The sequence below is a fragment of the Ahaetulla prasina genome, chromosome 2 (genome assembly GCF_028640845.1).
Source record: "Ahaetulla prasina isolate Xishuangbanna chromosome 2, ASM2864084v1, whole genome shotgun sequence".
In the NCBI taxonomy this organism is placed as follows: Eukaryota; Metazoa; Chordata; class Lepidosauria; order Squamata; family Colubridae; genus Ahaetulla; species Ahaetulla prasina.
Genome location: NC_080540.1, coordinates 201,834,566 through 201,848,299, shown reverse-complemented (window position 1 = coordinate 201,848,299; position 13,734 = coordinate 201,834,566). Strand labels below are relative to the sequence as shown.

The 13,734-nt window shown below is 37.4% G+C and overlaps 1 protein-coding gene across 1 annotated transcript in view; it reads right to left on the bottom strand.

The window, feature by feature from the left end:
- Positions 1-1,579: 1,579 nt before the first annotated feature.
- PDE6B (phosphodiesterase 6B) overlaps positions 1,580-13,734 on the bottom strand; it is a 47,997-nt gene continuing 35,842 nt past the window's right edge. The window contains exons 19-22 of the mRNA XM_058173229.1: positions 8,724-8,798; positions 7,147-7,230; positions 3,570-3,723; positions 1,580-2,831 (exon numbers count right to left, since the gene is read on the bottom strand). Of these exons, the coding sequence (XP_058029212.1) occupies positions 2,776-2,831; positions 3,570-3,723; positions 7,147-7,230; positions 8,724-8,798 (369 nt within the window). The 3' untranslated portion in view covers positions 1,580-2,775. The remainder of the gene's footprint in view (positions 2,832-3,569; positions 3,724-7,146; positions 7,231-8,723; positions 8,799-13,734) is intronic.

Here is a 13,734-nt window from a genome sequence, read left to right as displayed (position 1 = left end):
TGAGGTGATAAGCCGCCTGGGAAAGCAAAGGGAAATCATCAAAACCATTAAAAAGTGAAAATTAGAATATTTTGGACATGTGATGTGACACTCGGAAAAATATGCCATACTTCACTTAATCCTCCAGGGAAAGATTGAAGGCAAACGAGGTCCAGGCAGAAGAACAGCATGGCTTCAAAATCTAAGGGACTGGTTTGGACAAAACTCAGCAGCACTTTTTTGTGCAGCTGTTGATAAAAATAGGATCGCCAATATGATTGCCAATGTCCAATGATGGATACGGCACAAAAAGAAGATGCACTCCCAAGAATTATATATTAATATTCATTAATGTTTAATAATAGAAACAGCAATTATTGAGCATATAATTGAAACTTTAGTTTTTTCTAAATACCCTAGCTAGATTTTTTTTAAAAATTAAAACTACAATACTAGTTGTAATGAATGAAAAGTGGATGAATTGTGATTATTAGGATTAGGGTGAGGGTTAACCTGTGAACATAAATTAAATCTGTTATCATCAAGATATTGCAACAAGTTGACTGGAAAGGCAATATTCAAATAATAGTGACACGATCAGAAGGCGTATTTATTAATGAACAGGCATTTGAAAGATGCTTGGGTAGCTACTAGTCTTCTGTTAGATAGACTATAAGAAGATGCTCCACAGTGTTTGGAGACACCTGACTATATCTTGAAAGCTATGTATGTATTGTAAATAGTAAAAGGACAAATCTTTTCGCTGTGACTAGATAAAACTGCTGAGGTCCATTGTGAAGCAAGCTGATTTGATTAAGAATAGAAACATCTGGTCTGATCCAAAGAATATTCCAATTTCTGCTTTTTGTAGCATTCTGTTGTATAAAAATTACAAGCTTTTGCTGACCAACATGAATCCTCCTAATTGGAAAGATCAGACCACCAATTCATTCTCAATATTGGATGCAGACTTTCTAAAGTTTACACATTTTCTGATCTTGTATGGCTTTTTTCCTTTGCTTTATGCTCTGGCTGGGGGTGACTTTGATATATCTACTCACCCAGTTTTTTGGCAGCATCATTTCCTCTTACCTCTGACTGTTCTAAGGATAACTTCCTTTTCCAGAGAGTTTGATTGGATGACATGACTGAAATAAGTACTGTAAGAGAGAATGTTGTGATTTTGCATGGCAGTGATATGTCTGGTGCTGTATGCTCCAGTACTTGTTTGTTACCTTTGCTGACCGAGAAATGTTCAGGAACCACCTTCAAGACCATGGCTTGAGCAAGTCAATTTTCTTCCTATCTAGTTTTTTCATGGCCCAGCCATAGGTAGCTTTGAAAACATGAAAATGCGGAATAATTCGCATTTTGCTACCAGGCTGCTGTCCTTGCTTGTCCATATTCATTTCCAGACTCTTATGATGAAAAAGCAATTTGCTTATATACAGTTTAAGTTCTCTTTCATTCAATAGTACTAAATTATAATTCTGGATGACTCAGTCTTCAACCCCTCACATGTTTTTACAGAATTTATTTTATTTTATTTCACTGGAGTTGGGCAGCCAATAAATATAAATAAAATATTTTTTTTCCAGATCTCAAATGCTTATATGCTCTGCTTCCCCATCATATCCCTGACATGAAAATGAACTGCATTTGCTCTTCTGGACAGTTTTAGCGTTTATTTGGTCTTTAAACAGAAATTGCTCGCAACAAATAATTGGTTTGCATCTGAAAGGAAGCCTCACATTTGTGTGTGTGCGTGTGTGTGTGTTAACCTGGGATTTACTTCTGTCAATACAAAAAGGAAGTATTCTGTAAGAATAAGCAAAAGCTAATGTCCAAATCTGAAGCTTTAGACCAGGGCTGTCAAGCTGCTGGCCTGGGGACGGATGTATCATGCGCTGGCCATGCCCACTCCCGGTTTAGCAAAGTGGGGGGGGGAAGTCCCGCTACATCACATGATGTCTCCGTGACACTGTGAGTTTGACATCCCTGCTTTAGACCCTCTACTGTACATTTGAAACAAGGACTGCAACTTAATGTCCTGCAAAAGTAGGATTCGTGATCATGGTGGGTCTGTTCCCTAGCGATTTATATGGGAATAGACTTCATTTTTCTCCCTTTGATGGCTGATTGCATCCTATCTATAGATTAGTCTCTCCTTCGTATATGATGCTCTGAAATTATTCATTGTAGGGGTTATTGATGAGAGCACCTTAGGTCCCCCAAAGCTTTGTTATGAATCTGCTTAATTTCAAACTACTTCAGCCATGATTGGCCCTTGATTTTATAAAGCAGCCTTGAGAAGCAGATTATTCTAGATTTCTTCTAATATAGTCACAAAATACCACAGGAGGCAGAGAGTTAGTTCAGTGATGCAGAATGTTCATGTAGCTCTAGCAACATATAGAAAAGAACGTATCTTTTCTTTTATGTACACTGAGAGCATATGCACCAAGACAAATTCCTTGTGTGTCCAATCACACTTGGCCAATAAAATTCTATTCTATTCTATTAAAAAAAATTCTATTCTATATACATTTCATGTTCCAGGACAACTTTAGAACATATGGCAGCATCTTTAGCTATATAGCTACATTTTTCAAGGAGAGGTATAAATGCAGAATTTGCATGAAGCACATTTGAAAATACATACGTGCTTTTCTAGATCTGCATTGCTATGGCTCTTGTTCATCTGTACACCTGGCAAAACTAGTTCTGATGCTGTATATGTGAAACAGCCATTAAGTACTGTTGATCTATTGTAGTCTTATAATGTTAAGTGTTGACCTAAATAATGCAACAAGTTGAAGATGAGGTAACAGGTCCTCCATTGGCCATTGGTGCTGCAAAAAGAAAAAAAGCAATAATTAGCTGAGGTATTTAATGGGTGTCAATTTAAGAACTGGCTATAAAGAACTACTTAATGTTTGCATGTTTAATTGTGGGACCGTCATCAGATGAAAAAGAAGCTACCTGAACTGAGTGGGGAAAGTCAAAATTGGTTGGATTTTGGAATTGCTACAAAAGAAGAATTTTGTTGACAGAAAAGAGAGAAGTTTATAAAATGGTATCGATGAGGATGAATGACATGGCATGGCTAAACTTGTACTTCATTTAGAGAAATTACTAGCTGTGCTTCAAACCTAATTTCTGCTATTGCTTTTGTTCTTTAAACAAAGAAAAAAAATAAGAGTTAAAAAAAATGCCAGAAATAATACACAATTAAGTATATTAAGGATAAAGGATGTCCAATAAAGAACGACCATGTTTCATTGAAATTTATCCATACTCAATTTATGTATATAAGCAACTTGTTTATAAATTGTAAGTCATATCATGTCTTCAATCCATTGAGCAATTGGGGCCATAAATGAGTCTTTCCAATGTGGAAGGAACCTCTCCTCTTAACCATAGCAAAATAAACTAACCCTCCTCCTGTACATAGGATGCTTTGATATTTTAATATGTTTTATCAGAATCAGCTTTCTCTCACACTATTCAGATCATATTATATAAAGCCAGTAGTTGGAAGGAGAAAGAATATTAGAGATCCTAAGTTTCATTTCCCCCCCCCCCCTAACCTTTAGGAGCATCTGTTTTTTGGTCCTTCTTCTGTTCCTCCTGCAAGGCTACCATCTTTGCTTCGGACTCATCAGCCAGAGCTTTCCACTCTTTGCGGTTGTTGAGCAGTCTTTCATACATTGGCAGAATTTCAGGGTGGAACTGTGAAAATTCCTACAGGAGCAAACAATAGGAAGAAGGATCCCAAATGAATGGTCTCCAAGTCCTTTGGCAAAGACTTGAGCCTCCTCAAGTGTTTGTAGCCTTTACCAGTCACTCCAATATCTCCTTGTTACAGGTAGTCTTTGACTTACAACTACAAGTGAGCCCAAAATTTCTGTTGCTAAACTGTTGTCGAGTGAGTTGTGATTCTGGGTTGAGTGAGTTTTTGATTTTATGACTTTTCTTGCCAAAGTTGCTAAGTGAAACACTGTGGCTATTAAGTTAGTTATACGGTCGTTAAGTGAATCTGGTTTCTACATTGTGTTTGCTGGCCAGAAGGTCGCAAAAGGGGATCACATGACCCAGTGACACTGCAACCATCATAAACACATACACAAGAGTCCGAATTTTGATCGCATGGCTGTGGGGATGCTGCAACAGTTTTAAATGTGAAAACAAATTATAAGTCTCTCTTTTTCAGTTCAGTTTTTAACTTCGAACGGTTACTAAATAAATGTTTTTAAGTTGAAGACTACCTGTATAGCTATTTTGAACTCAGTTGCTGAAGCCATTGTCTTTCTATAAAGTCTGAACTGTATTATCATCATCATCAGCCAAGCATTTGGGGGATAATAATATAATAACAACAGAGTTGGAAGGGATCTTGGAGGCCTTCTAGTCCAACCCCCTGCCCAGGCAGGAAACCCTACATCATCTCAGACAAATGGTTATCCAACATTTTCTTAAAAATTTCCAGGATAAATGTGGGTCATTTACCTGTATGATTTTGATTTGTGGAACAAGGATAAGCTTAAGCATTATGATTCGAGATATAATTTCCTTTATTCATCTCGAGGAGTTTCTCAGGAAAGCTAATTCCATTTCATGGTAATTTAAACCAGTGGTCACCAATCGGTGGTCTGTGGACCACTGGTGGTCCGTGAGAAAATTTTGGTGGTCCTTGGAGAAATCTTCATATTTTTGCCAGTCCACCCTTGTGGAGGAGCTGCAGTGCAAGCAGGCCAAAGCAGCGATTGCGATGGCTGGAAGCTGCGGGAGCAAAGCACTACTTGCACTTGCACAGCATCAGCATTCCGCCTCGCTATATTTGCCCAGCTGGTGGCACAAAGCAGCCCTCATCTCCTGCCACTTGGGACTCAGAGCGGTAAATGGCGACTGGTCTGGGGAGCAGCCAGAGTTTGCTCTTTATTGCAGATGCCAGATCGGCCTCCTGCAAGCTCTCGTCTCACGAGGAGCGCTTGCTGAAGTGGCGTGGGAAACTTTGGCCAGGCTCCTCGAGAGACGAGAGCTAGCAGGGGGCTGATCTGGTATCTGCAATGGAGAGCAAAACCCGGCTGCTCCCCTGATCAGCCGCCATTTACATGTGTTTCTACAGAAAGAGAGAATGAGAGAGAAAGAGTGGGGGAGAGAGAGAGTGGGGAGAGAGAAGAGAGAATGAGAGAGAAGAGTGGGGAGAGAGAGTGGGGAGAGAAAGAGAGAATGAGAGAAAGGGGAGAGAGAGAAAGAGGGAGAGAGAAAGTGTGGGGAGAGAGTGAGGGAGAGAAGAGAAAATGAGAGAAAGAGTGGGGAGAGAAGAGAGAATGAGAGAGAAAGAGTGGGGAGAGAGAGAGAGAGTGGGGAGAGAAAGAGAGAATGAGAGAGAAAGAAGGGGGAGAGAGAAAGAATGAGAGAGAAAGTGGGGGAGACAGAGAGGGAGAGAGAGAAAGAGAAAGTGTGGGGAGAGAGTGAGGGAGAGAGAAAGAAAATGAGAGAGAAAGAGTGGGGAGAGAGAAAGAGAGAATGAGAGAGAAAGAGTGGGGAGAGAGAGAGAGAGGGAGAGAGAGAAAGAGAATGAGAGTGAGAGAGTGAGAGAGAGTGAGTGGTAGAGAGAGGGGAGAGAGAAAGAGATAAAAAATGAAAGAGGGGGAGAGAGAGATGGATGAGAGAATGAGAGAAAATGAGTGGGAGAGAGAGAGGGGAAAGAGAGAGAGAAAGAAAGAGAGAAAGAATGGGAGAGAAAGGGAAGGAAAGAAAGAAAGAGAGATGAGAGAATGAGTGGGAGAGAGAGGGGGAGAGAGAATGAGAGAGAAAGAGTGGGGGGAGAGAGGGGAGGGGAGGAGAAAGAGACAGGAGGGAGAAAGCCTGAAGGACCCCATCCCGTCACTGGGAGTCCAGGCGCTTCAGCAAGCAGTGCGCTGGATTCGTATTAGTGGTCCGCGGGATTTAAAATTATGAACTTGGTAGTCCCTGAGGTCCAAAAGATTGGGGACCCCTGATTTAAACAACCCTTTTCTTATAAGCTGCATTAAGCATCAGTTACACAGCAGAGTTCTATCCAAGGTCAAAAGCATAATTTGCTTCAAGAAAAGAGAAGGCTATTTTTACGAAGTAAAGATTTTAATTGGAAATAAAACAGACAATTTTTTTTCTGTTTTGCTTGATGATTTGCTTATTTATTGTAGTCACTGAAACCTAACCTAATCCTAGCATCCGTACATTAAGAATGCTTTCCACGAAGAATAATATCAGAACTTGAAGAACAGGTCTCTGGAAGACAACATATTTTAGATATTTTAGAAAGGCAGCAGTGAAGCTCTCTTGCCGATAGACATTTTCGAGATTGTAAAAGCATTTTTCTCAAGTGTCTCAAAACAATAAGCTAGGTCAGTTGCCTTCCTCGCCTAGCAATGCAAATTATTTGCAAGTTCAATTATGTAATATCAAAGAATATAAAAAAAAGATGCATGGGATAGGATTCTTGATGTTCTCTGAAGTTCTCTGCTTGATTGCAGACAGTTCATCACCCATCTAGGTAAGATCATCAGTATGAGAGAGTGTGGGTTTGTTTTCTGTTTACACATAATAGCTTCCACTTTTCGTGGGAGTATAGTTTTGGGGGAGTTTTTCTGGTCCCTACTCTGAGGTTGCTTATTTTCAAACTTGAACCTTTCTCCTCATCGCTCAAATTTCCATCAGATTCTGTTCGGTTTTGGAGAGCTGTCTTGTAGCCTGAGAAAGTCCAACCCATTTATAGAATTTCTTTCCAACATCCCACTGGAAGGGATAGAAAGCTCAGAAAATGCTAGAGTGCAAGTCTAGATTCTCATTTTTAAAAATAAGCGAACCAAAAAAAAAAAAGGTTAATTATAAATAAAGGAAATGGAAAACTGCCTTCTAACTCCCAAAGGATTTGTACTAAGGTGCCATAAGCAGAGATATTGTTGGTGATAAAAATATCTGCCTCAACCAAGTATAAGCAACTTAATGCCATCTAGATGGTTAGGATTACAATTCTTATAATCCCTTGCTATTGCTCATGTTTTGTGATGGGAGATGAAATCCAAATCACCTAGAGGAAACCTAGAGGTTTCATACAGTGACTTAAACTTAGCAAAGGTTCCTGGACCTAATAGATCAGATCATTAATCCGCTTACCTTGTATACAAATGTGCACACAAAGTCAATGAAACCAACTTGAAGTCTGGGGAGCTCAGCAGCTTTCCTTCTGTCCATCATAGGCTAGGAAAAAATAGCAATGGTTGTTTTTGAATCGGCACATTTATTAAATCCTGTTAAGGAACAGAGTTTTGAAGTCTGAACTCTAGTGTTGCCAAGAAACCTTAGGGCTTAAAGCGCTCTAATAGCACAAGTAGTCCTCGACATACAACCAGCCCAAAATTTCCGTTGGCATGTGAGACATTGGTCAAGTGAGTTTTGCCTCATTTTACGATTTTTCTTGCCACAATTATTAAGTGAATCATTGCATCTGTTAAATTAGTAACACGGTTGTTAAGCGAATCTGGTTTCCCCGTTGACTTTGCTTGTCAGAAGCTTGCAAAAGTTGATCGCATGACCCCAGGACATTGCAACTGTCATAACTGTGAATCAATTGGCAAGCATCTGAATTTTGATCACATGACCATGGGGATGTTGCTAAGGTCATAAGTGAAAAACGGTCACAAGTCACTTTTTATCAGTGCCGTTGTAACTTTGAACGGGTCACTAAACACTAAACCAACTGCTGTAAGTCAAGAATGACCTATAGCTCATAACTTCAGTAGGATAAAGGGAATGATTATGAATCAGCAAAATGGAAGAGGAAAATGGGGGGAAATGAGGTCATCTCAATCAAGTTTACTTTCTTCTCACATGAATGGCTAATATTTACTCCCCTGGCAAAGGAGGAAAAACATGTAATACATTTGTGTGACTTCCATTCAGTGACCACCAAATTTGCTTTGGAAATTGGGTGAATCGTACAGAGGAGAGACTATCTGTCCTTGAACCATTCCTTCTCAGCCCCTTTGCCCATTTTAATGAGGAAATATTACAGTCAGAAAGTTAAGCCCTTTTTTTGTCTTCATCTCTCTTTGACTACAAAATGGGGTGAAACTATTGTTTCACCTGGAAAGTTCCCAAATTAGCTTCTACTATATGTTCTAAAGGTAAAGGTAAAGGTTTCCCTCATACATGTGTGCTAGTCGTTCCAGACTCTAGGGGGCGGTGCTCATCTCCGTTTCAAAGCCGAAGAGCCAGCGCTGTCCAAAGACGTCTCTGTGGTCATGTGGCTGGCATGACTAAACGCCAAAGGCGCACGGAATGCTGTTACCTTCCCAGCAAAGGTGGTCCCTATTTGTCTACTTGCATTTTTTAGGTACTTTCGAACTGCTAGGTTGTCAGAAGCAGGGGCAAGTAACGGGAACTCACGCGGCACTAGGGATTAGAAACTGCCGACCTTTCAATCGACAAGCTCAGCATCTTAGCCACTGAGCCACTGTGTCCCTAACACTATATGTTCTAGCAAGGCTTTTATTTCACATATCCTGCAGTGCTGATGCCCACTGAATCAGAAATGAGCTAACTCTGGCTCTTCCTCCTGCTGGGAGGACATTTGGAAAGGAGGGCTGCCCACAGCATAAGATTTCACTTTCCAGAAATAAAAAAGTTACTAGGGGGGAAAAAAGAAGAAGACAGGAAGCAAATCAATGACTTTTTTTTTTAAATGAACTTACAATAGGCTGTTGTTGAAGTACAGAAATTTCCAGATCTCCCTGTTCCCAGAATTCAGCTGCTACAAGTAATGCCACCTGTACATGGGGAAAAAAGTTTATGATGTTGGCATTGACATTTCACAACTCTTTTTTTTTTTTTTTATTCAAAAAGTTTTACAAAAAATTTTTTCCCCCCTTTCCCCCCCTCCTCCCCCCTCCCTTCGCAACCCCCCTCCCCCCCCCGACTTCCCGGAACGAGCACAAGGTATAGTTAAAAATAAAACAAACATATGCTAAAAATTTTCATCCCAACTTAATTGTACCCTACAATCATCAATTCCTAACTTCCCCAAAAGCAATCAAAATAATACATCATAATCATTCAAAACAGTCTGATAACTCTTAGTCTGATATCTCGTTGAATATAGTCAATCCATTTTTCCATTCCTTTAAGTATCTTTCTTGCGTATTGTCTTTCAAAAGGCTGATATCTTCGCCATCTCAGCCAAATTGGCAACTTTCAATATCCATTCTTCTATTGTTGGTACTTCTTTTTCTTCCAATATTGTCCTATTAGTAATCTTGCTGCAGTTATTAGATTTAAAATCAATTTAGTCTCAATTACTGTACAATCCGTAATAATTCCCAACAAGAAAAATTGCGGCAGGAACTTTATCTTCTTTTCAGAACATTTTGTAAAATCCACCAAATTTTTATCCAAAAGGTCTTTATGTCCTTACAAGTCCACCAAATGTGAAAATATGTAGCGTCATCACTATTACATCTCCAACATTTTGCTTGCATTTTTGGATACATACACGATAATCTTTTAGCATCTTGATGCCATCTATAAAACATTTTATAAAATTTTCCTCAGATTCTGTGCCTGCGTGAATTTAACATTTCTAACCCAAATTTTTTCCACGTTTCCAGTAATATTGGCTCCTGAAAATTTTGTGCCCACTTTATCATACAGTCCTTTACCAAGTCCCTTTCAGAATCTATTTCAAGTAACACATTATACAATCTCTTTATATGCTCCTGAGACTGATTTCTAATTTGCTTTACCAAATTTCCCTCGTTCTGCTCTATACCAATTTTCTGATCTCCCTTCCATCTAGCACGTAGTTGCTCATATTGAAACCAAGTATAATTTTTCCCTTCCTCTCTTAATACTTGCAGAGATTTTAACTGCAAATTACCTCTTTCAGTATACAAAAGATCTTTATATGTAATCATTTCCTGATTCTGTTCTATGTTTATATTTTCTACTGTATGTCTAGGACTTGCCCATATAGGAACCTTATAATTTAATTTATAAGAGTATTTTTCCAAACACATGAAGGGCATTTCTTAGCACATGATTTTTAAAGGCCTTATCCACTTTTTTGTCATAAATTAAATATGCATGCCATCCATATAGCAAATCATAACCTTCTATATTCAAAATTCTGTCCTCTGTTAAATTAAACCAATCACTTATTGCAGAGAGAGCAGCTGCTTCATAATATAATTTAAAATTAGGCATTTTAAACCTCCCTTTCCGAGAATCTTGAATTATTTTCATTTTAACCCTAGCTTTTTTACCTTCCCATATAAATTTGTTAATTCCCTTCTGCCATTCCTCAAGATTCTTATCTTTCTTAATTATTGGTATCATCTGAAAGAGGAATAAAAATCTAGGTAAAACATTCATTTTAATAGCAGCAGTTCTCCCAGCAAAGATAATTGCAATTTTTCCAAACAATCAACTCCTTCTGAACTGTTTGCCATAAAACCACATAGTTATGCTTATACAATTTCACAGTTGATGACGTAATATAAACCCCTAAGTACTTAACCTTCTTCACAATTTGAAATCCTGTTACTTCCTCTAGTTTTTCTTTCTGTTGTCTGGCCATATTTTTATTATCACTTTTGTCTTTTCTGATTTACCTTAAACCCTGAGACATTCCCATATTGATCAATTATTTCCAACAAAGATTTACTAGAATTTATAGGGTTTGTTAAAGTAATCACCAAATCATCTGCAAAAGCTCTTAACTTATATTCATACTGTCTAACTCTAATTCCTCTATCTCCTTTACTTCGTATTTTATCCAATAATGGTTCTAGAGTTAAAATAAACAATAATGGTGATAAAGGACATCCCTGTCTTGTTCCTTTTGCAATCTTAAAAGGTTCTGTTAAGCTACCATTGATTATAATCTGTGCTGTTTGCTTTCCATAAATTGCCTGAATTATTCTTAAAAAAGCATCTCCAAATTGCATCTTTTCTATTTATTTAAATAAAAAATCCCAATGCAATCGATCAAAAGCTTTCTCTGCATCGAGAAAAATAAATGCTGCTGGAATAAAATTTTTCTTTTCTAAGTACTCCAGTAAATTAACAATCTGCCTAACATTATTCCTCATCTGTCTCCCTTTTATAAATCCAGATTGATCATTATGAATTCTTCGCTGCAGAATCAACATTAATCTATTAGCTATTATTTTAACAAAATCTTATAATCATTATTTAAAAGTGAGATTGGCCTATAATTCCCAGGTTTAGAACAATCCTGTTCCTCTTTTGGTATCAATGAAATAAAAGAGGTTCTCCATGAGGGGGGAATTCCCCCTCCTAGTTGTATCTGATTAAATAATTCCTTAAGTGGACCTAACATCTCATCCTGTAAATTCCTATAATAACTAACTGTGAGCCCATCCGTACCAGGAGTTTTCCCCATTTTTAATTGTTTAATTACCAAAATAATTTCTTCCGAAGTTATAGGCCGATTCAGTTCATCCGTTTGTTCTAAAGTTAAATTTTTAACCTTATATTCCTTCAAATAATTATCAATATCCCTATTCAATATATTATCTTTAAGATATAAATTTGTATAATATTCTAAAAAAGCTTTTTTAATTTTATCCTGTTGATATCTCTCTTTACCTTTATATTCTATTTTTTCTATAGTACGTTGTTTTTGTCTTTTCCTTAAAGTATATGCTAACCACCTACCAGGCCTATTATCATATTAAATTGATTCTGTAGTAACTTTATTGCATCTTTAAGTTTTTGATCATGTGGATTATGTATTAATAATTGTTGTTTCTTATAAATTTCCTCTTCTAAATACCTACGCTGTCTTTGTTGCTTATTTCTCTGTCTATTATTAAGATATATTAATACACCTCTCATAAAAGCTTTACTGGAGTCCCAAACCATTTCTATCGATGTTTCATTATTCAAATTATAATCAAAAAATTCTTTCATCTGCTTTTTACATTGATTTACATTATCCTGATATCTAAACAAATTTTCATTTAATCTCCAAGTTCTTCTACCCTCTTTTCCATATTGCAATTCCATCCAAACAGGACTATGATCAGACAAACATCTTGGAAATATCTTAGTTTTCTTCACCCTAAAAAGCAAATCATTAGAAATTAAAATAAAATCAATACGTGAGAAGGATTGATGCCTATCAGAAAAAAGTATAGTCTCTTTCCTCCAAATTCCAGTCTCCATACATCTCTTAACTCAAAATCTTCTATCATATCAAAAAGGATTTAGGCAGCTTTGCATGTGCAGGTATCTTCTTGGAAGAAATTCTCTTGTCCTTTCGTGTATCTATTACTCCATTCCAATCTCCCAATATAATGCGATTTATAATCCCATAGATCAACTTATCATATAACATTCTATAAAATTTTTCTTGTTGCTGATTGGGTGCATATATACCAAGCAAGAGAGTCCTTTTGTTTCTATTGTAAGTTCAATAGCAATATATCTTCCGTGAATATCTGCCTCTATTAACTTGGCTGGTATATCTTTTCTCAAATAAACCACTATGCCATGTTTTTCTCCAAAGCTGAAGCAACAAAATGTTTACCTAACTTTGAGTTTATTAGGTACTTTTGATCTGATAATTTAATATGCGTTTCTTGTAAGCAAATAACATCATTTTAAATTGTTTCAAATAATGAAATATTTTTCTTCTCTTCTGAGCTGAGTTCAAACCATTGACATTCCAAGTCAAGATTTTATTTGCCATTACTGGGCTGCTGAAGCCTTTGAGCAATCAACTGAAGATCGTCCTCCGTATCTTGACGTGCTCCTCCACGCTTCTGTAGCAGAATCCTGAACTTTACTTTGAGTTTGTTGCTCCTTTTCTTTACGCTTAAGGGCTCCCTCGTCAGTCTTTGTTCTTGTGGTTGTTCCTCTGATGGTAACATCACTGGAATCACCTCAGCTTCCACACCCATTTGAGTCTCTTGAATTCTTTTTCTATTATTTCTATTTCAAATTTCAGCACTGTAGAAAGAAAATCTTTGGCCTTAAGCACTGTGTCAATACGATGTCTCCTTCCTTGATAATACACTCTCAAGCCAACTGGAACCTCCCATCTAAATTGAATCTGGTATTTCTTAAGTTCTTGGGTGAAAAATGTAAAGTCCTTTCTATCCCTTAACATCTTGGGAGGAATCTCTTTCAAAACCTTCAACTCCTGTTCTCCTATTTTCAAGTTTTTCTGAAAAGCAACTTGCAAAATTTGATTCCTCACTGTTCTTTTCAAAAAATAAACCACAATGTCTCTAGGAAGTTTCTTTTGCCTAGCAATCCAAGAATTAACTCTATAAATTTTGTCAATTTGATAAGCAACCTCTTGTGGATCAAGTTCAATAAATTCAGCCAGAGCTTCTGATAAAATTTTTTTTTAATCTTCCCCTTTCTCCTCATTCAAACCTCTAATTCTCAGAGCTCCTTCCATCATTCTATACTGCATCACCACCACTTGATCTTCATTTTTATCCAATTTGATTTGCATTCCCCCCATTCTATTTTCTATTTGTTGATTTGACTGAACAATTTCTTGCACCTCCTCCTCCACCTCCTCCAGTCTTTTTGCCAAACCTTGAAAAGCCATCAAGATATCTTCTCTTATTTTTTTATTATTCTCTTATTTCTTCTCTTATTTTCTCATTATTATCCATAATCTCCTTAAACCTTTCTTCAAACACTTTCCCTTGCTCTTTAATCAGATCT